Source organism: Balaenoptera borealis (assembly GCF_965194805.1).
Source record: "Balaenoptera borealis genome assembly, chromosome: 17".
In the NCBI taxonomy this organism is placed as follows: domain Eukaryota; kingdom Metazoa; phylum Chordata; class Mammalia; order Artiodactyla; family Balaenopteridae; genus Balaenoptera; species Balaenoptera borealis.
This window is the reverse complement of record NC_138876.1, coordinates 50,112,884-50,136,629: the sequence shown is the minus strand read 5'-3', so window position 1 is coordinate 50,136,629 and position 23,746 is coordinate 50,112,884. Positions and strand designations below refer to the sequence as shown.

General features: G+C 34.0%; 1 protein-coding gene across 1 annotated transcript; it reads right to left on the bottom strand.

The window, feature by feature from the left end:
* Positions 1-563: 563 nt before the first annotated feature.
* Positions 564-23,070, bottom strand: CALB1 (calbindin 1). Its single transcript, XM_082363621.1, has 11 exons — positions 22,770-23,070; positions 22,200-22,276; positions 18,251-18,325; positions 9,984-10,067; positions 9,814-9,870; positions 6,503-6,580; positions 3,960-4,015; positions 3,831-3,870; positions 3,648-3,701; positions 2,725-2,796; positions 564-2,377 (listed from the first exon to the last, which is right to left on the bottom strand). The coding sequence occupies exons 1-11, from the start codon at positions 22,846-22,848 to the stop codon at positions 2,264-2,266; spliced, it is 786 nt and encodes a 261-aa protein (XP_082219747.1). The 5' UTR covers positions 22,849-23,070; the 3' UTR covers positions 564-2,263.
* Between the last annotated feature and the right edge of the window lie 676 nt (positions 23,071-23,746).

The following is a 23,746-nucleotide window of genomic DNA, read 5'->3' as shown; positions in this document are numbered from 1 at the left end:
TATACTTGGAATGAATTTTGTGATATGAGGTAGGCATTATATGAGCTATCTTACATTTGCCCTTTCAGATTCATCTTCCATTCTTCATTCTGTTCTCTGCTCCAGGGGACTGGCCTGTCACTTATATGTAACTGTGACTGATTTAGCTGAGTTATAAGAATTTCTTTTCCTGGTAGTGCTCGGGAGTTAAAGTCCACCATGATAGGCCAGGTGCTGGATTCGTAGCCATTATTACTATGAGCACTCTAGGACGTTCCCTCAGATATACTCCTATCAGACTTTTTCTTGTTGCTTTTCTTTTTCCATGCTATTATTGTAAGAGTACCAAACCTGGTCTAGTTATAGTGTATACTTTGTAATGGATAGTTGTTTTCCTACAGATGAAATGTAGGAAAATTCTATATATTCTTTCTATTCCTCTGGAGAATATCTTTCATACAGAAATATTTGATTATGTCTGTTGGGCAAAGAGCTACAAATATTTGGATTTTTTGAGATTTCTTTGTAAATCTTAATGTCAGAGACACATATTAATTCCATGAGGCATCCAATAATGCACTGAGTCAGGCAGGTTTACATTTATTTAGATTTCCTAGGCTGTAATAATTTCAGTAACCTACATTTCCCCTGAATTGATCATGGGCTACGTATTCACTGACTTTTTGAAGAAGAAAACAAATATACAATATTATTAGAGTTATTTTCCTTTTTATTTATTCTTAGTAGTTAAATTCAGCCTAAGGTGAGTGCTTCCATTTACACACTAGAAGCAAAGCCAGTCTACTACTGCCATCATATGAGAAATTTTATTTTTTGGCAATCTTTTCTGTTCATTCTTGGGGGAAAGAGATACCTCACTTTTTTGTTATTTATATGAATTGAGAAAATCAGTGCAGAATTTATAGAATGGGGACATTCAAAGTGACCCAGAACCATTAACTCTTTGGCAGTAACTTTATAAATTTCAAAGAGACACATCTCTCATAGTTCCCTGCTTCACATCAAAAAATGAGAAATCACCAACCATAACATATCAACTATAACTAGTGTAGTATATTCTAGCTACAAATATATGAAACTGTGACTTGGATGTGGGTCAAAAGAATGTTTTAGAGTCACCCTTGCCACATAAGATAAATGATTGCATTAGCATTTCTCTTGAGATGTTCTTTTTAACTCATTTGAAACTATTCGCAGATAGAAATAGAACTATTTTGAATGCTGATCTCAACATGAAACATAGAATTCACAGAATACACAAAATTATTGATGATATAACATTCAACAATCGGGTGCTATGAATTTTAAACTAAAATTCAATTATGTAGTAAAAATAGAGTTGTTGTAGCTAGAAAAAAAAAAATTTCAGAGGCAGCAGTTACCCTTGGTGGAAATGAACAGTTCTACATAAAAAGAAATCCAGGAAGAATGCAAACTAAACACCAGGATACCTGATATATATAATTTAATCAGATAGTACATAGACTATGACATAAAAACAGCAGTTTACTAGAATAATTATAGTCTGCAACACATGAAAACAGTTTAGAAAATGGGTTAAGGTCATACTCTTTGACAGTAGACTCGTTGGAAATACAAATGTACAATAAAACAGATTTATGCATCGTCTGGTGCTGCCTTTCCTTGTCATCAAATCAACTTGAACCAATAGACTGGTGTGGATTCAAGCAATAGGTGTGTTGTTGATTAATTGACTAAATCTTGCCTAGTGAGACTGTTAACCTCATAGAGCCACAGTTAACTAACTATTGATTGATATTTTGGTATTTTAGATGCAAAAGCACATTTCTTCTAATTGGAAACACAGCTTAGAACTACTTTGTGGGGCAAACTTACAATTGTCTGAAATAAGAATGCTTGGCTTGTTATGTATAGTTCTTCTATTCAGTGACAAATATGCATTTACATATCAGAGACTAGGATTTTAGAGATTAATCCTGGTGGGATTTTTAGGGAAATCTTGTCCGACTATATTTATGGAAGCAAGAATATGTTAGATTATTTTTTTTAATTGGATGTATTGACTGGCCTAAGCATAGACATTTTCCTTTTCAAATGTACAAAAAATGTACATTACAAAGAGTATAGAAACAAACTGAAAAGAGTGTGCCACACATCCTGGATAATTATCTATATGCAGTTAAATTTACAGATACAAAACAAAATACAGCCTACTCCCTTATAGTGCACAGTTATTTTTTAGATACAATGTACCGCTAGTAAGTGGTCATGGGCATCAACTCTAGTTGTCCCCAGCAGAGAGAATAAGAGCAAGATCCGTTCGGTACAGCTTCCCTCCATCCGATAAAGCCATTATGCTTTTCTTGTATGTTGGAATATTATTAATATCCAGATCCTATATAGGACATAGAATGTATTATAATCCAGTTAAACATGGAAGTGAATTAACCACCGTCAAGTGATAAAATGTGAGAAGAAACTGCTTGTTACATCAATCCATCAAGAAAAGAGCTAGATTAAATTCTTATACAAATGTGGATAAATCACAAGGTTGTTTTTGAAATCTATTTATCACAGTTAAACACTGATTCAGGCCAGTACCAAATCAGGTTAAGAACTGAAATCGACTTCTGCTCCTCTATAAATTTTTAAAGTAGATTCTCCAAAATGGATGTGAGGTTGCTTCTAGATGGATCCATCAAGTCTGCTTAAGAAGTAAGTGTGGCAAGGTAACTAGATTACCTGTTTATTCTTCTCACATAGATCCTTCAGTAAAGCATCCAGTTCATTTTCATCTATGTATCCATTGCCATCCTAAGGGAGGAGTAATAAAACAGTATATAAGCAAACTCATCCATAATAATGGAGAATGTAGTAAATTGGAAATAATTGAAATCCTCAGAAAATCATCCTACTGCAAACTTGGCAGATATTCTAACCTCTTAGGTCAGACCCTCAAATTTTTAACTGCTCCAAAGTTCCAAAACAGATATGAATTCCCTCTCATTCAGCATCTTATATTTGTAAAATGCTTTGAAATTTTCAAAGTGATTTCACATTTAATATTTCACTTTATGTTAACAATATCACCACCTCCTGTTGAAGTAAGAAATTAATCACAAATATTTTCATATGAGTGAGGACATAGGCTTGGGGAAGCTATATTACTGGCTTGATGTCACATCAGGCAGTGGAAAGGCTGCACTAGAGCCCGCAGAGGACTGATTTGGTCCAGGAGTAGAGAAATTAGAAGAAACAAAGCATGTTAACTAGTGACATCATACACAACCTTTCCTCACACACATGATCTTACCATATACTACATGGGAGGATTCTGCTGGATATTTTCATCTAGCTTAATCCTCATTCTACCCTGCAAAGTGAGCATTATTATCTCTTGGTTACAAATGAGGAAACTGAAGATCAGAGGAGTTTGGTATCTTATTCAAAGCCTCACAGGAGATAAATTGTAGCATGGGATTTGAATCAAATTTGTCTAATTTGGGATATAACATAACTCATTTCCTATGACAAGAATAAATTGGCTGAGTAATTTTAATAGCTCATGTTTCTTTTAATATAACCTTGAGTTTGAGGTTAACCCTTCCTGAGCATTTTCCAAATTCTTCTAAAGAATCAAATTATAGATAAGAAAATTTTTTTACCTGATCATATAACTCAAAAGCTTTATTGAACTCTTTCCCACACATTTTGACTCCCTAAATGATAGAGAAGAGAGCAAAAATTAAAATGCAACCATTATATTCCATCGTGTTTCCCTTGGCAAATATCCCACATTCTAACCTTTCGAGAAAAATATTATTTATGGTAGAGAAAAAGAGAAATACCTGAAATTTAAGAAGAAAATTCTCCTGCACTGGCAGTAACCTTTTGAGAGAAAAACATTATATTAATACATTAGATTTTTGACAAGGATCAGCTTTTTATAATAATATTTGCATAGTTCCTAAACTCACCTGGCCATCTCAGTTAATTCCAGCTTCCCATCATTATTTGAATCAAACAATTTCAGCTGAAAGATAGAATGCATTACTGTAGCCGTTGAAGAATTGTTTATTGCATTAAGGAGAAGGAAATTCAAAATAAAGCAGTTTGAGTTATCAATTACCTATATAGACAGCAGAATTCTAGAAACTAGCATCTATTAAACTTTCAGTGCAAAATTTCTATTCTATGACCTGTGTCAATTGCCAAAATTTATCAGAATATAGAATAGTCAGAGTAATAGTGATCTTAGGCTAGGCTTCTGGAACATAATCATTTATTTTTCTTGCAAATATGTGTTTATATGTATCAAGATGTGGGAGAGATGGTGTTTGGCATTACATAGCACGTCCTGAAACTTTCCAAATAATAGTATGAAAATTAATATTTAATTTGTTTCTCTCTTTTAGAGTATCAAAGAGTACAATCAGAATAAGCAGGCAATATGAATAAATCCTCAGAGAATAAATTTTTTGAGTAAGTTTGAATTGTTTTATTTTGCCTTGAGTACTAGATACTTAATAAAGCTCCTTACCTCCCCATTGCACTTACATACACATCATATACCAAGACATAGCCAGGTATAAACACATTCTTACCCATATTTGGGAAGCATTCACATTTTAGAAAGTTGCAACTACTGTTCTAATATTTTATATAGAAGGACTACATATAAAATAAAATATATAAAATATGTGAAAAAGTGGTACTATTTTTGTTTTTAAAGAAAAGAATGTGATCATAAAGGATATAGGTTTGGTGAGGTCTCTTTAGGGAAAAAAAGAAGGGCATTCTGTGGTTTGAGATGTTCTAAGAATCCTTTGTAGGAAGTAGATTTTTTCAGGATCTGATACTGATGCAACATTTTATAGTCCATTATCTATAAAAGTTCTAAATTGTCACAGTGTCTACCAAGATACTGGACACCAGATCACACAGTTTAGTGTCCACAGGGAAATATTTCCCTACAAATATATTTAAATTTTAATTAATTCTTGATTAATCTGCTTCCTGGATTTGAGCTTGTTTATGACATTTAACCAGATAGGCCAGGCCAATTCAACAGGGGGAAAACTCCCATCTGAGTGGTTTTAAAAAGGCTGCTTCAAATTTCTACTTGGAAAGGAGTCTTTAAGTAGACATCCTTTAATACTGGCACAAAACAGAAAATTGATAAATGTAGGTTATTGTCCATTTCTCAAAAGTTATTCAGAGTGTAGATCTGCCCATTGTGACACGTGTGTGTTAGTGCTGTGGTAAGTGGCGATGTAATGAGGAATTAAAGAGGACACTTCCTTACAGTGAAAACTTTTTTGATTGTTTTGAAACTAAAGATTAGTCCCACTTTATAATAAATATCACTGTATAATGAATAAGGCAATAGTAAAGTTCTAGTGGGTTTTTTTTCCCCACATAAAAGTAGGCTGACAGGCTGAAAGTAAACCTCAGTTACACCAAATATGATCAAACTCTTTATAAAATTATTTCTCAGGAGAAAATTCTAACTCCTTTATTGGTCTAAAATAACATAATTGTTATAATAGGGACTTATGTTTTACAAGTTACTTATTTATATCAATGAGGTAAGAATTCACTGTACATTTATAGTACTTAAAGTGTGTATAAATATAGGTACTGATCTGGATAATTTAAAACTCTGAATTTCAAAAATTAAACAATTAAAATAATGTTGCCAAAATATTGGGCCATGGCTTAATCAGTTTGGCAAAGGCTTTTTCCTCATAGTCCTAGTGCTGTGAATCAAAATGAACAAACTTTACCCACTTGGAAGTTAATTAACTTCATGGGCATTGTATTATTTTATCTGGAACTTTATAAATTTATTTGTTCATTCATTCTTCAAACATTAAGTGCTTATGTGTGAAGCAATTTTCTTCACTCTATTGTCAATATTCTAAAATAGTTCTTGGTTATACTATTTACCATAGCATCAAGCTCAGGGTATATGTGGATTTCCTCACCCAAAGCACCAAGACAATATTCCCAAATAACAGGAATCAAAAGAAAGAAGGAGGAAATATCTATTTTTAGTCACTCAATGAATAAAGTAGCCAGAAGTTTTCTTTAAACTGTAACAAAATCAATGATTTCCTAAGACATGATAAAAATGGATTCAGAATCTCTATAATAAATGAGTTTTTGGTGATATAATTTATATATCTATAATGTAACTTACATATATATGTGATACAATTACACTGGCTTGTAAGAAAAACAAGTGATATTTTGATAGATGAAAATTACCTACCTCCACAAGAAAGGAAATGCTCATATGCTGAGCCTTAAAGCCAGCCTTACAATACAATTGTAGCATTCAGCCTTACAAGGTATAAGCATCCCTAGGTATCTCACTTTTCAAGTGAAATGATACCTATGTGCATGTGATACCCACACCATGGCTTGTTAATTTTATCCTGTGTAGACTTGGGAATTAGCCAGAACACAGTAATATTTCATAGGCTCTTGGCTGTAGTCTTTTCAAGATCAGTCTTACCATTAGGTCTGTATACTCAGCTAGTTTTGTATCATCAACAGTCTTGTTTGCTTTTTCCAGCAGGTCCTTTAGAAAGTTCTGTTAAGACAAAAAAGTCAGATAAATTTCATCAATAACAAACAATCTGCTTTCATTTCAGCCTGCCTTGAAATGGAACACCCCAGGAATACAAAGGAAGTCTCTTTTTGAGGGTAGAACCGGGTAATGGGAGGAGCTTAGACGGGAGGTACTCTTGGTGTTCCAGCAGTTCTCTTTGACTGAAAACTGATCTGTCACAGTCTGTGCTATGCTATGCTATGCTTTTATGATTTCAATTAAAGAAGTATCTTGATTGTGCACCATGTAGGAATCAGAGTAAAAACTTGTAAAACCAGCCAGCCCAATGGATGCATTTCTACCTAATGGTATCTTCACAAATACTCATGTAACTCTTCTCCAAGAAACAAGAAACACAAGGGACCCCCTTAAACCTTTGTAAGATATGTGAACAATTATCAATAAAGAAGGTGGAGACCTACCCTTAATTTCAAGTGCATTTTCTGCCCTCACAAGCTGTATTTCCACATCAGTTTATAGCCAATATGAAGTACATTTCACCAGAGGGCTTTTAGGCTTGATGCGGTACAAAGCACCTTGGTTAGAATGTTTCAGCTGACTGTTCAAACTAAAACAGTTGGCTGCAGATGTTACCTAATCTTTGAAGGATATATGAATCACATCAAAGTAGAGATTAATGTGGGAAGGATGAAAAAAGATGATTATTAATTTGACAGTTGAAGTTTAGGAGTGAATTTAATTTTTTTTAACAGAGAAATAAATTAAAGCTTTAAAAAAACTTGCCATATAAATGACAGTGTAAGTACTTAATATAAAAGTCTTTCCTTTTGTCTAGTGCTGTTCATTTGCAACTTCTTTATTTGTTCAGAAAATGAATTAATGCAATTATGGAAAACTGAGCAGGTATTAAGTTCAGAAATTATTGAAGGATTGGGTTTCTTCAGTTTTGCAGTTGTTTATCTCCCTCCCAGATTTTCTAGCTCTGCTGGGCTGATTTAACTTCATTATTTTCAAGGAAGGAGACCTTTTTCTTGGTTTGATAAATTTAATTTCACTTCAAACATTCCACTTCAAATTCAAAGTGAAGCATGGAAAATTCAAAGTTATCTGTTGGGGGGTGAATTTTACTTTTGAACCATATGAGGCTTTTGTCAGAGACTAATTGGGTTAAAAATCCTCATCAGAGACTAAAATGGTGGTCACAAAAATAGCCTGGGAGAAACCTCGGGATGCTAAGATTCAAAGTCCTGTCTGAGAGCAAGCAATGTTTTACTCTATTACGGATCTTAAAATTAGCTTTCTTGAAAGATCCATTAAAAAAGAATGCCAACTTATCTTCAAAATTCCCCAGAGAGGAGTACTTCTATTTAGAATCTCTTCTGAGAATAAAATTTAGAATAAAGAAGGCCAGTATTGGAAATGAGCTAAAGTTTCATTATGAACTTGAAATGATTTTTAAAAGAATTTTTTTTTGGTCCAATAGAATAAAAACACAATAGTTTAACTGTCACCTTGTGGGTAACCTTGTGGGTTGCTGAGTTGCAAATTTGTGAAAGACATTGTTTTTGGTGATTGCACATGAAAAATCTTTACATTTCTAAGTGTTTTTATTTTTTAAGATGTTATTACTATTATTTTCCTTTCTTAAAAATTTTTTAAGAAATTTTAAAAAATTATTTTTTTTGGCCGTGCCACGAGGCATGTGGGATCTTAGTTCTCCTACCAGAGATTGAACCCGTGCCCTCTGCAGTGGAAGTGTGGACTCTTAACCACTGGAGGGCCAGGGAAGTCCCTGTTAAGTGTTTTTAGTTAAATATGTTTTAACAATTTTGCAGTGGTACAAATATATGTAACTCAAACCATGTTAAACTATGACCAGGAAACTGTGTTTGATATTCATGTTTCCCTACATAATGGCAGAAGAGGTAGCTCTTGATGACTGAAGCTTGAAAATGTTTGGCCTTGTGGGGAAAAAAAACATTATTATCATTATCAGATATTCTGTGTCCAAAACCAGGTTCTTTTCCCAGGCAGCTGTGTACTCTTTAAAAATTATCTAATCTCTCTGAATTTCAGTTTCTCTGTTTGTATAATGGGAATTATAATACCTCCCTTGTAACTTTTCTGTGAGGATTAAATGTTAAAATATATTTTAGGCATCTAGTACTATGCCTGCCACATAGTAGGTGCTCAATAATTATTAATTTTCTTCCCTTTTAGTCACTCTATACCATGAAGATAGAGAAAATAGAGTCTTCCAGACTGAGAAGTATTGAGGTCAATTTAAAGAAATGAGAGAAAGATGTTTCTATATTTCTGAAGGCTAGTAAATTATTGAGTTCATGAATAATATAATTTATACTGTGCCTGTATTTCACAAAATCTTCCACGTGCAACATCTTACTTGACCTTCACAATAAATCTGAAAGGAAGATATTATTACCCCCACATAAAAGATGAAAAAAATCAGGCAGAATGATATAGAGATTTGTCTAGAGGTAGGACTTGATTTCAGACCTCTTTGCCTTTTCCTTCATATCTTCTTCCTCCCCCACCAGCTCCTATATACATCTGTGAGATATGAATTGATAAATTCATTTTCAAAGTTGCAGTTTTTCAGAAGTTTGATTATATTAGGACTTTGTTTTTATTGCTGTTACTGAAAGACAGTAAGCTAGGGGTCTTGGAAACAGACGAGTTTAAAGATCACTGTTCTATGTCTTATTTCTGTGTAGCCTTCAGTACATCACTTAACTTCTTTTAAATTTTTCCTCACTGGGGTAATACTAATCTCAAAGAACTCACGTGAAGATTAAATGAGTGTAAAGCACCTGGCATACAGTAGGTGTCCAATAATTATTTATCTTGAAAGAGAAATCTATTTTATATAGCTGTTTCATTTATAAAATAAAATGCCAAATTTTAATGAAAATAACCAACTTCTTTGGCTTAGTATATCATCTATCTATCTATCTATCTATCTATCTATCTATCTATCTATCTATCTATCTATAAGCTACCTCATATAACAATTTGTATACACCACAGAAAATGCTAATTTTACATTGCTGAACAGAATTTCAAGAAGTACTTGAAGTCTCTTTTTTGATCTGGTTCTTTATTAACAATTGGAAGAGTGGGTGAAAATGTGCCATTGCTCAACATTAGTTTCTTTTGTGGGAGGTTTTTTAAAAAGCTACAAAGTTCATAATTATATTTGACAGGAAAAAGCTTACATGTTTTTACTTGCTTACCTTAAGCTCCTCAGTTTCTATGAAGCCACTGTGATCAGTATCATATTTTCTCCATGTCTGTAAATTATTTTGGATAAGGAAAACCAAATATATTAAAAAAAAAAGGCAACCATTTTCCTATTTTAAGTAGCTTTCTGAAAACATCACTCAGTGACAGAGCTTTCTTATACCTTCATGAATTCCTCACAGGACTTCAGCTGCTGGCATCGGAAGAGCAGCAGGAAGTTCTCTTCTGTGGGTAATACATGAGCCAACTAGAAAAGATTTTAAAAGTTATTGTAAGGAGCTTGAAAGCAAGTCTCTCATATTTCCTGCTCTTAGTTTTTCTTAACATAGTTTTATTACCTAGAAAACTAGGAAAGGAAAAACATTATAATCGATTTTCCCTTTCTGATACTTTGCCCCTACAAAGTGCCATTGTGTTTTCCAGTGCTTGGGTGTCCTTGAGTGACTGGTTCTCTGGTCTGGTAGATGACCACAGCAAGCATGCATAGGAAGCTCAGATAGGGATTATTTGACCAATTCTCATCTGCTAGACATACAAGCAGACTCATCCTGGTGGCTTGACCCCTTCATCTTTTCTGTGCCACAGATCTGGTCTTGTTCCTCTCAGGGCACACAGAATGGCACACACGGGGCCATACATTTCATGTAGAATAAAAGAAACTATGAGAAATATGAATGCAGTGGAAAGGATAGAAGGAAAAAATGCATTCCCAAGTCTGAGGAGAAAGCTTATTAAGAGATGCAAAGGAAGAGAAACTCAAGACAATTGTAAGACAGTGGAAAGAGAGATGGAAAAGACAATTCACAATGAACAGTGGAAACTGACCAGTAATAGGGAATATCAGTTCTCAAATTTTTGGTTTCTGCTAAAAGGACATCTGCTGCTTGAGTCCAGGACTTGAATTCTATTCAATGATCTCCATTTAGTGACCCTATGACATTTCTCCTTAGATCTCATTTTGTAACTTCAATGTTCACTTTTTTTAGGAAAGAAGGACTCCAGATCCCATTTTAAGATGAATATAATCTATCTATTGTGTGCAGGGAGGGAGGGAGCTGGATTGATGGCCTCACTGAAGGTGTGGGTTCTATTCCTGGCCCAGCTGCTAATTAGCTGTGGTCCCCAGCAACTCCCTCAGCCATTTCTGGAACTTAGCATGCTCATCACTAAAATAAGGAGTTGAAATAGAAACCAGTGTCTCTTAAATGTATTGGGTTCAAAATGACTTTGAGAATCTGTTAGAATCACTACATCTTCAGCATTAAAGAATGAACCTACAACACTATATTTCATCTAATTTCCAGAAGCTGATGAATCCCCTGAACTACGGGCATGAACCCTCATCTCTGGATTTTAGACCAAGAATCTGCAGTCTAGATTAACCTTAAGGTCAGCATAAAGGCCGAAAGTTCTACCAAATTATAGGAAAGACTCTCACACTTCAAAAAAATGTTGTCCTTTTAGGTCCATTAAAAAATATAAAATTTAATATAAAATGTATCATTCTACCTTATAGGCAAGTAATCTCAGCTTCTTTATGCCTGTAAAATATGTCCTTTAACTTATCTTGTTTTTAGATCTTTGAAATAATATCTCAATTTAGAATCATTCAGTTTACAGGCACTAATAATGGGATGAAACTAAGAGACAGGGCCAGACATCTTATTAGGATGTTTAGTATGACTCAGAAGACATTTTCTTATTTATTTTGAAACAAAGGTCACTAGTTTGGTTGTGCATTAATGCAAGCATTTATTTAGGAAACAGGAAATAGCCAATGCCAACTCTCTATTTATTGGTATGTAACTTGTCAGATACCACTTTGTAAGTTTTTGGTGGACCTCCCCATAGACCATCCACTTCAGGAGGGCAAAGACTATTCTTTGCCTGCATCCTCTGAATACTTAGTGTGGTGCTCAATGTTAGGTGCCTGACATAAATGTTTGGAATTTGTTGATAATTTTACTTCATTAAAAATACCTACTTAATATGATTTGTAGTGAGCATTTTTTTCCCATCTTGATTGCAATTTTCTATATTGCTTGGATTTTCCTAATTATTGTGTGTTGTTTTGAACAAAAATAATAATTTTTCTTAAAAACTTCTATTTATCAAAATCCACCAAATATATAAAAACAGAAAAAATAAAAGAATGAGCTAGTAAGCAACGACCACATGTAAAATTAGGGAAATTTTAACCATCTTTGTTTCAAAAATTAAACTTCATATAACTTTCATAAAGTACAGAGGTCTCTAGAATGTCAAATATAGAGATGGTAAAATTGCTTTTCATGTGTAGTATGAATATATATCTCTTTGCCCATGCCATTTTGGTCTTAGTTGGTTTAATTATAAGAAAATACATATTATATCTACATGCAAAATAGTCAATCTTTTAATTTAATTGAACTGTTAATGTTAAACTGAATACAGTGCTGTCCTATTTTACAGACATTAGAAATGATTCTTAAACACATAAAACATTGTAATAAGACAAACCAGCCACTAAGAAAGAAGCAATGAATATGTGTGGATAGGATGTGGCTATTAGTGAACATTAAGAAATCATCTTTTTTGTGTTTTTTGTTTTGGTGGGGTTTTTTTGGCCACACCATGTGGTTTGTGGGATCTTAGTTCCCAGACCAGGGATTGAATCCGGGTCCTTGTCAGTGCAAGCGCCTAATCCTAACCACTGGATGGCCAGGGAATTCCCAAAATCATCTTTTTCAAGGTGTGTTTCACAATGCTTATGAATTAATATTCAAATTTCAGAGCTGGTGCAGTAACTCTCCAGCTGTTGAGTCTAAGACCATATCTACAAAGTACCTGAGGTCTTTTATAGAAGTTGTTAAGTAGGGCTGCTTTTGTCTCTGTTTTGCTAAGTCACTGTTGTCCATAGTAGTATCCAGTACTACCTGTTCCAAGATTATTGGTGATTTCTTAGTTCTTGGGCTGCCTGCCTGCTTTTTTATAAACTCTCAAAACTTGATTATGGGTTGGAGAAGAGAGTGGAGAAAAGCAAGGGAATAAGTGGCAGGCAGATAAGCTGCCACAGGAGAATCTCTCAAAGCTTCATTTATGAAGCTTGTCACTTGTTGCTTGTCACTGAGAGTGGGGAAGCAAAAATTTCTACTTGCCTGTTTTCCCTATCAGTCTATATACATGTTGAGGAAAAGGTCTGTGTCTTAATTACTGTTTCTTTGCCTGGCACCTGCAAAAATTTCAGTAAATATTTTACTCAGCCAATGAATGAAGGCAATTGACTATCTAGGGTCAGCATAGGCTTCCAATAAATGGAAATAAAGTTCCTTTGGAGATAATTCAAATAACTTATTATTGAGTTGTGGATAGGGGTTGGGGTGGTCACTGTGATATGACATCCAGAGCTCTCTTTAGGTGCTAGGAGTGTTGCTATGGTCTCAACTGCCAGGTCTCTTTGGGAGATTACCTGGGCTGAAGAGAGTTATGTTCCCCAAGGAAGCTGAATTCTATGACTGATGCATATGGGGATATAAAACCTAGCCCTCTCACTGAAAACTTGGGACATCTCTGCTGTAGGGTAAACTGAAGTTGAGACTATATCACAGCCCAAAGTCTCCCTCTGCCCAGCCCTGTTCTTTTCATTTACCTTCCACAGGTATTGATCCCAAGAGCACTTCCTAATAAACTTCCTCATTGCTTTTCTTCAACTCAGATATGCTCCCCAAGGAACTCAACCTGTCCCATGACAGGGATCTTTACCATCTCTCTTCTATTCCTAGGCATAAAATGGAGCTCTTGCCTGTGTTTTGGAGTAGGTTGAAATCCCTTGCTATGACTCATGTGGCTATGATTCAGAACCTACTAGGCACTGTGCTGGATGCTGGGGATTCGTAGTCACCGATAGTAAGAACTTTACAGGGAGGCAGATAATTTCAAAAAAAGTTTTTTTCAGACAATTTCAAAGCAACATGCTAGGTGCTGGGAGAGTACACATGAAGTAACTTTACTAGAAATATAAGTGACTGAGCTATATCTTTTAAAGCACACATGAGGCATAACTTTTGAAGACAATCTTGGTGCATGTTAGCTTCCTTCAACACATATTAGTAAAACATTCACTTTTTTGGTTTGGGAACCAAATAAATATTTTTCTAGCCAATGAGAAGTGAGTCCAGGAAACCTGGAAATTTGAAAGGCAAATAATCTTTTTGTACAAATTAAAGACTAGTGGAATTTAATAATTTGAATTTGACAAGTTATAAAAATGGGAAAAAGATTGACATTCAGAAAAATAGTGTAGATTTTCCAATGAAATGCGTTTATTTTCAATAATAATAGCAAATACATTTATTGAGTTTTTACAGTGTGCCAGAGTTTATCTATTTGTTTGACATGTATTATCACATTTGATGTTGATACTCATATGTCACCCCTGTTCATAACCAAGGAAACAGAGACTCAGAGAAGATAAATGGCCTGCTATCACATAGCTTATAGTTGGAGCCACATTTGAAATCAGACAGTCTGACTTTTTTGATTTTGAGACCTTGTCCTTTTACCATCACCCTCCATTAAAATCTTCAGTCAAAAAGTTTTCTTAATAAACTGTTTTTAAAAATCTATCCAGAATGAAGTTTTAAATCAGACTTTATTGTCAGTCATTTCCCCAAATTCTGAGGTAGAAAAGTAGTCTGCTATAAAAAAATCACATTTACTATGGTTAAACTCACATGCTCAAATCCCACTATGGCTGAAAAGAAGGAAAGTCTAGAGAAGTGTCTGCTTCCCTGGGAAGGTTATTATAGTTTTAGGATTAAAATAGCGTATAGATCTATTTTTCCAGTGGATGCACTGCCCTAGACAAATAGACACAATAGACTGGAGAGGTTAGTAGTTTCCCACATAGTTCCCAAGGGATCAGGTGAAAAGTTTGCAGATTTGACATCCAGCTAAAGGAAATATCTATACTTAATGTGAGCACCAGAGAAGAAATTTCTATTATCTGTTAAATCATTCAGTCTCTCTCTTTGACTATTTTAATCAGTGTTCTCTGCAATAGAGCTATTAGTCTGAATAAATTTAGAACATTTTGACTGTCATGGTATTTGTTAAATTATCTCAGAATTTCAGTGCTCCTGTTTTGAGTTTGTATCAACAATCTCTTTATTACCGAACTGTATTTGTGTGAATTTTAAAATCTCTTTGGAGACATAAAATTGAAAAGTTCACAAGAAAGCATATCTGTACATTACCCTTCTTTTTACATGTTTTTACATGTCTAGGTAGCAAAAGCATGTTGTTGGAAAGTATCAGTTAACTTTATTAGAACAGAAGTTTGAAAATTAACCACTATATTTTCTGATCTTTTGAATGACACATTTCAATTAGAGCCAAGTCAATTTGGCCTGTTTCCACCAGGAAAGTAGACTGCCACTTAAATACCATTTGGTTTACTTTGATTAGATTTTGATGAGCCCATGTGTACACCTGCTAAGTGGGCAAAACAAGCAAATCTAACCCCTTTTTCCTTTGAACACCGAAGTGATGGTGTACTTGATGTGAGTTGATGGGAGTAAGTAGACTATTATATATTTTGGAAAACCTGGGTTTTTCCATTCCTTCATAGCTGGCTGAGATTTGTGTATTTGTATTCCTTGCTATATATAGTATTTCTTAGCAAGTGATATATACGTTGGAAAACAGAAAGGAGGAAGTTTATTTAATACAACTTTCTGGTGACACTAGAGGGCACATAACAAATTCAGGCATTCCCCACTCTCCCTTTCTCCATTTTGTACATGTAATCTGTAGCTTTCAATTCCTTTTTTACAATGATTTTTTCAGAACCTCTCCTTTTTCTTGTCCCTTCTGCTTAACCAGGCTAAGTACAATCAACATGCATATTAACTACAGCAGCAATCTCTTCCCTGTTCTCCCATTCTCTCATTCTCACTTCTCCAAGTACTCACCCTCCCCACTTCCTTCTGTGTCTTGGATGATAACTCAGATTAATGAAAAGAATTCTGGAATCAGAGTCAGACATAGGCCTTTATAAATGTTCTGTCACTCCCTGCCAGTGTGATCTTGGACACATCATTCAACCTTTCTGGGCTTCAGTTTCTTTATCCTTAAAATGAGAAATCTTGGCTAGTTTTTCCCACAGGTCCCATATGACAAAAAGTTCCCTGTTCTGGAATACTTAAACTTTCTAATTAATTCTTATGTGTCTCATTTCTCTCCCTTTAAACTCTTTCTGCTTCCACTGATCTGAAAATTCTTCCCAAATTATGTTTCAAGCGGTTTGGTCAAATAACTTCTCTATACTTTCTGCATCCCTGTTCAACCAGGCTAAATTTAAGCCTTGCCATAAGTAATCAATGAACTGAAGCTTGAAAATATTTTCTTTTAATGCAGAAAATGTGTGGATTATTAATTGTAAAAAAAGGCTGAGTAATTTAAAGGAAAATGGCTGAAATTCTATTGAAGTCACAGGTTTCCTCAACTATAAATTAGATGCTCATTTTATATTTGTATTTATTTTATTTTGTTATAATGAGGATCAAATGAGATCACATATTTGAAAACACTCTATAAATTGTGTAATGTATACAAATAAATGAAAATTCTTTTTCTTACTCTTATTGCTATAAAAAGTTCCTCAAGTCTTCATTTCAGTCTTCATTAACTTCTTCATCCACTTCTGTTACCTATTTCTCTCTATCTTTCCTCATACAGAAATCTTTTCTTTCCTATAACAGTTTCTTTTCTCAAACTTCTGGGGAAATTTCTTGCATCAAACCTCTAGAAAAATGCATCTGCTAGTGACTCCTAGCCTCCCATTCAAATTAGACCTCAAATGATGCTTCATAAATGATTATACCATATCATACACAGTAAAATATAGATTCAAAACAGATTCATCCCTCTTATCCTTTTAAAAATGTAGAATCCATGTGAATCAGATCCATGCTTTTTGTGCTACTGTTACAACCCAGGATCACTGAAGAAATTAAAATAAATAGCTGAGCCCACTGGAGTTCTTAAAGGTGAAATACTTTAAATACAAGATGACAGTCTTTCCTCTGCTAGAATTATAAAGTATGCCAAACTCTGAAATAGCCACATCTATAATTTCACTGATTTTAGAATTTCCACTAGTTTTGAATAATTAGATTTATGTCATCTCATTTATGCTCATTTCAAAGTTATTTTCTTATCCTTGATGATTCATATCTTGATTAGTTGGCCTCTATGTCAGTCTATAAGTCCCATTACTATTAATTTATCTATTTATATAGTAATGAGTTACACATGGGCAAAGGGGAAAGTGTATACTCCAGGGAAATATTTTAATTACAAAGATAATAATAGTATGTTCTTCCTTAACTCTATTTGAAGTAGCTGTTTAAAAATAAGTGTATTTCACATTGACATCACAGGTGTCCTATAAGATCAATTATTTGAAAACCAGGTTAGTTCTCTGAATCAAAGGTAAATTATGACTAAATGTTGTTGACAGCCAAAATACTTCACAATCTAATACATTAAGAACATTATATAAAGAACATAATTATGCCTGTGATTTTAAAATATGACCTTATTAATTTTTCTGGACAAAGTTGTTCACTCAACTTCTCTAATGGGTTGCAGAGATAAAGAAAGTAGCTGAGACACTAGATTTTATAAAAGTAGAAGTAAGGGAAGCAACAGCTGTTTCACAAATCTGAGAATGCTGAAGAATTAATGCATAGTCAAAGTTTTGCCTCCTTGATTCATAGACAAAAAAAAAGTTGTCCTCAATAGGAAAAGTCATTGTCAAAAGATAAGATTTGACACCCACAGTTTTAACTCTTAAAGACTCAAAAGAAATCTGTACCTATAACACATCATATAATATTCACTGACTTTAGCTAAGTTCTTATGTTTTTATAAGGCCAACTGCTAATCTAAAATGGAATTTCTGAAACCAACATGCAGTTTTTTGCCATGATATCATTTAGGGACTGCAAATACTTTATTTTATATTCTAACAGAAAGGTCTACACTGTTAAACAATAAGAAATACCAACGAACCATGTACTTGGTTGGTGTTTTATTGAACTGAATCTGGGTAATGTAATGGGATGAGTACTCATCCAGAAGTTGGGGACTTGAGCCTCTAACTGCACCAGTGCCAGCAAACAGATAACATAGTCAAAGGCAAATCATTTCACTTCTCCAGGTCTTAGTTTCTTAATGTATTAAATTTCAGCTTTGGATTAGGCAAATTCTTAGGTTTCTTTCATTTCTGAGCAGTTTTTGATTTTATATTTCTTAATAAAAGATAATATGTTACTTAAGTAAAATAAACCTCTTGGAACAGGTCTTGCCATATCATGTTTGAGTTGAATAAAACTCCAAAAAACTCATTTATTAAAACTATATGAGAACAATGCATAAGTTCCTTACCTCTACAATTCCTATTTTTCCATCATCTTTTTGCCCATACTGATCCACAAAAGTTTTCATCTCAGGTGATAACTCCTAAAATTATAAAAAAGCAGGTAAGAAGTTTTTTTTTTTTTAAAAACCCAAACAAACAGTATGCTTGTGATAGTGTTAATAACTTGTTGCAAAAAAAAAACTGGAATTAGAACCATTCAGAATTATACATACTGATTAACTATTTTCATGAAAATTAAGATACAAGTGATACACAGTTTTTACTGGTTTCAAATGACTTATTATTATTATTTCTGAATCAATCACTATGATTTATCTTCTATTATTAGTTTTCAGAATATGTTATCCTTTGAGAATGTAGTCAGAATCATTCAGTTCATAACATTTAGTGAATTTAAATATAATAATCACTGTGAAAGTACTTTAACATTGCTTGCTTCAGGAAAGATTATTTTATATTGCTGCACTAATTGCCCTATAATATTTTCCTTATTATAACATGTTTTATCCATGGAAGTTAAAAATATGTGTTTTCAGACAAGCAAATAATGTGAATGTTCAAGAGCAACTCATTTGTAAGCAAAGAATGTTTCCAGCGTGGAAGTAGTCAGAAACATTCTTTGCTTACAAATTAAAAATCAGAAAAATATGTGTCAGATTAAAAAAAAATAACTTGACCAATTTGCACTTTCATTAGAGACAGACAATACTGATGACCTTATTTTGGTCACTGACTGTATATGCTTAAGATTTTTGACTCCAAGAGTAATTTAGGGAGCAGTTTTCCAGTGTTTCCTTGTTTCCATTTTTTTTCGCAAGACGATGTTCTCTCTCCCATTTAGTTATGTACATAAGACATGTTTAAGAGTGAAAAAGTGAATGCTTTCATCTCATTTGACTTGTATTTTTCAATGTATTCTATTGCTTACATAATCTCTTCACATATTGCCAGATTAGAGAGCTCTGAACTGTAAACTAGTAACCTGAACATAGAACTAGTATTCAGGAAGTTGGATTTATACCCTTGGGTCTTCAACATAGCCCATTTAAAATAGCCCTCTTACATTAACTGAAGCCTATGTAAAATAGGTCAGCCTTTATGAGTGTCCTATTCTGTGTCCTTGGAAAAGTAAATTAAGGTCTCAGTTTTTATCATAACTAACAAGATAGTGATATTATCTATCACACACATTTGCTCTAGGGATATAATTTGATGGCTATATTGAGGCTGACTATTATTATTGCTAGTGTTACAAAATCCTACTTTGGTTAAAAGTAAATATCTTTAGTAGAACTGAGGTAACAAATAGTAATTAAGCAATTTAATATAAACTTAAAAAACTCTTCCAATATGGATTATTTCAACTTGTATTTATTAAAGTTTATTTATTTTATTACAGCAACAATTGTAAGAAAGTAAAAGTGGCAATAGTGTGACTATCAGCTGTTATGTTCTTTACACATTCCTTAAAGTAACAAAAAAGTATAAAGTAAACTTAAAACAGTGTATACCTCTAGTCCAAATTTGTTTTAAACAGTGTAAAACATAATGATAATGATAATAATAACAAATAAAAGCTTTATAAAAAAGAAATGCAAACTTAAAAACTATTTTTAGTGAAAAATGGTAACTCTGAAAGTAGACTGTGTTGTTATATTTCATTAATGTTATATTCACTTATAGTTAATATTATTGAAATTTTTGAAATTTCACATTATTAATATGATAAGCCAAACAATGTTTCCATTAATACAGCAAAATCTGTTATCCTATTGCTAGAAATGCAAAGAAGCTGGGTTTATAAGGTCAACCTTTAAGTTCTAAAAAAAGAGAAGAAAAAATATAAAAGTAAATTTAGTACAATGGGGTCAGTAGTGAAATATTTGTCTACTACATGAACTTCTCAATCCATATCTGGATTTAGATTTTAACTATTCAAAGCCTATATTACATAATTCACAAAGTATTCAATAATCAAGGTATTAAGCAACTAGATATAGTCCTGTACCTGTGCTCAAATTTGGTATTATTGGATAATAATCTAATAATTACAGCTTCCAATATTCTAAAATTGGAACATTGACAGTCGAAAAAAAATAATTAAGATCTAAAATCTTTAAAACTCTAACATGAAGTCACTGTTTACAAAAAGTATAAATATTAAAATGGGAAGAGGAAAAGAAGTATCTGAAAACAAGTATAGAGTTTCTAAATATCTGAATTTCTAAATGAAAATAAATTACTTCCAGAACAATTAAAATATAATCATTTAGCTGCTGGAAGCATCTTTCAAGGTTTTAATGAGAAATTTTATGGCAGGTAAGATTTTCCAACCAGATTTTTAAATATTTATATTTTTAAATGTGGAAGAAAATGTTTTATTAGTCAAAGATACATAGAGCTATAATGATAGTATTGCATGAATTTATTTACATGGTAATGTATAAGGTGGGGGAAGGGAATGGAGAAAGTTTATAAAACATTTTCAATTTTATTTGATCTCATCCTATTATACTTTCAAATTTATGTAATATTAAATCTGGGTAAAACAATTCCCAGAGTGTTATCTGGTTTTAAATCAATTTGATTTAAATCATTGGATTTTAGCAATTGATAGTTTTTTAATGCATCATAATACATTTTAGTGTTATCTGGGATTCTTTTGAATATGTTGTACAGAGATGTGTATCACACAATTTTCAATTTAGATAGAACAAAAAGATAACTATTAGTAAATTGTATGGACAGATATATATATAATATATGTATACTATTATATATATAACTCAATGCTAGACGTGGTGATCTGCTAAAAGATTCGCACACAACTATATTTTCCTCTAAAGATATACATATGTATAGTCTATAATGTAAAATCTCTAACGATAGTCAAAAAGACCAAAGATTGGTAACTTCTCTCTAGCTCAAATCCAACATTGCCTTCTGAAATGCAGTCTTACATAAACCCCAATAGATTACTAAGATTCTTAACCTATTTCCCTCTATGTAATCATCTCATCTATGTTTTAAAGCTGGGCATATTTTATTTTTATGCTGACAATATCTCTTCTTAACAGGTTAATTTATGCCTAAAGGAAGTCATTCATAATTAGTAAAAATTGTCATTTGTTTAATTAACTAATGGCTTAAATTACAAATACAGCTTATTTTCAAAACACCACTAATTGCTTCTCATTAGAGTATCACTTTGCTTGTTTAAAATATGTGAAGTTCTTAAAATTACTTTTTACATCTCTAACTTTTGGTTTTCTCCTTCTCAACAGAAATGAATCCCCTTTTTGCTAAATTTCTTGCTCATTGTTATGTTGCAAAGTTGTACAACTTTCCCCCAGAGAGGAAGGTCAAGACAGGACATTTTTTCATCACTCCAACCACATCAACATTACAAGAATAATAATTGGCAATAGAATAAGAGATCCATAATCTGCAGATTTGTTTCCTGACCACCAAGGGGCAGAAATGTATTTCTACCCCCATACAGGCTGTTAAAGAGAAGTTAAAAATTACCTAACTGAACTCAATCGAAGAGGTGGTGATCTGCTAAAAGATCTCACCCACACTTTCCTTTTAAGCACTATTAAAGAAAGTACAAGTATAGAATCTATATTTTAAAAGCTCTGATTTCATACTGCAAGGTTTTTTCCCTTTAAGGAATTTCTCTCTCTCTCTCCTTTCTCTCCCCCTCTCCCCCTTCCCCTTCCCCCTCCCCTTCCCCCTCCCCTTCTCCCTCTCCCTCTCCCTCTCCCTCTCCCTCTCCCTCTGTCTCTCCCTCTCCCTACACGATTTGGAAAGGCTCTCTTTCTCCGCTTCTCAGTAAATAAATGTTTGCATTCCTGGAAACCGTTTGATTTCGCTGGCTCTTTATGAGAATGCTAGAATATCTATTTATTTAAGGGCGAAGGTGCTTTTACTCCTTTGCAAACTTCAACCTACCAATCCAGCCTTCTTCCGCGCCTGCTGGAGCTCCTGAATCAAGTTCTGAAGCTCTTTTCCTTCCAGGTAACCACTTCCTGTAAAGACAAAGAGGCACCCAGGTGTCAGACATCTCATTCTGAGTTTCTTCCCCATTCAATTTCCACAACAGCTATCTTTCTGGCCACCGGAGAGGTTCTCTTTTGCCTCGATATTCATTAACCCGCAAAGGATACAGACGCAGCAGTGCTCCCCTCCCGGCGCGTCAACATTTAGACCCACTAAGGGCAAAGGAGGATGGTTGGGATGCTGAGTGTAGCCGTAGAAACTTTGGGGGCAGGGTCCCTCAATCCCCCCCTTTTTTATGAGTACCATTCTTGGAGAATAAAAGTTTACGGTTTTGGGATAACATAGAAACAATACATAAACTTTAAAGTTAATGGTTGGCCGCCAAATGGAGAGATAAGATTAAGGAGGTGGGGGAAGAAGTAAAGAAAAGAAATGAGGGATAATCAGATCAGGAGCCTCAAGGAAGGGGAAAGGGAGGGAAAGGGCATGGACAAGGTTCTTCAAAAGAGAGAAGATAATCACCGTCAGCGTCGAAATGAAGCCAGATCTCGAAAAACTGTGAGGCTGTGATCACGGATGATTGCAGGTGGGATTCTGCCATTGTATAGCGGAGTGTGTGTCTGCCTGCAATATGTGTGTGTGAGTATGTCAGGGCGAAAGTGGGGTGAGAACCTCAGGGTGTGTGTGTGTGCGTGTAAAGAAGAAATCCTGGGCTGCTGGAGGAAGAAGAGCAGGGCGCAGGCGCTGCCAGGCGCTGTCCTCGGTGCTGCTCAGCTCTGGCTTTCCTCCGGAGTTCTCTCTCCACAGCCGGGACCCAGTTCTCAGTATTTATCTTGACAGTCGAGCTGGGCCACGCCTCCTCTTACCTCCCATTCCTCAATCCCGCCCCTTGCTCGCACCAACCTTCTTCCCCTCCCTTCCAGTTTTCTCCTCTCCTCCCAGGAAAGCTAGTTGGAGCAGTAGTTTTGAAGTGTAGAAAGCAGCGGGTGGTGGGAAATCCTTAGCTCAGAGACTGGATGCTGAAAACAGACTAATTTCCCTCACATTCTTATGTCCAAAAGGTATCTTACTCCTGAATATTATAGTAAAACAACGTACATGAAGAGGTTTTGATTTCAGATGGAAGAGGAAAGCTAATGATGGGTAGAACCACATAAATGATACTTATATTGTGTGTGTATGTGCATGATTTCTCCAAGATGTTTTAGTATTTGTTTGAACAAAGTCAGGTGAAAGTTTGGCAAATATTAGATTAATTTGATTAATGTATGCAAAGAATATATTGATATCAATAACTACTCTATGTTGTGCTTGTGAGGACCATCACATGAATGTTTCTTAAGATGGTTTATGTAAACAAGCCTTGCCAACATGAGAAAGCAGGATTATGGTTTTTTTTTTTTTTCAACCTGAAGTAGAATTGTAATTGGAAAGTGACAGAATTAAACTATAAAATCATAAAAAGTTAGGAGAAGAAAGTAATCTTTAAGGATACTATG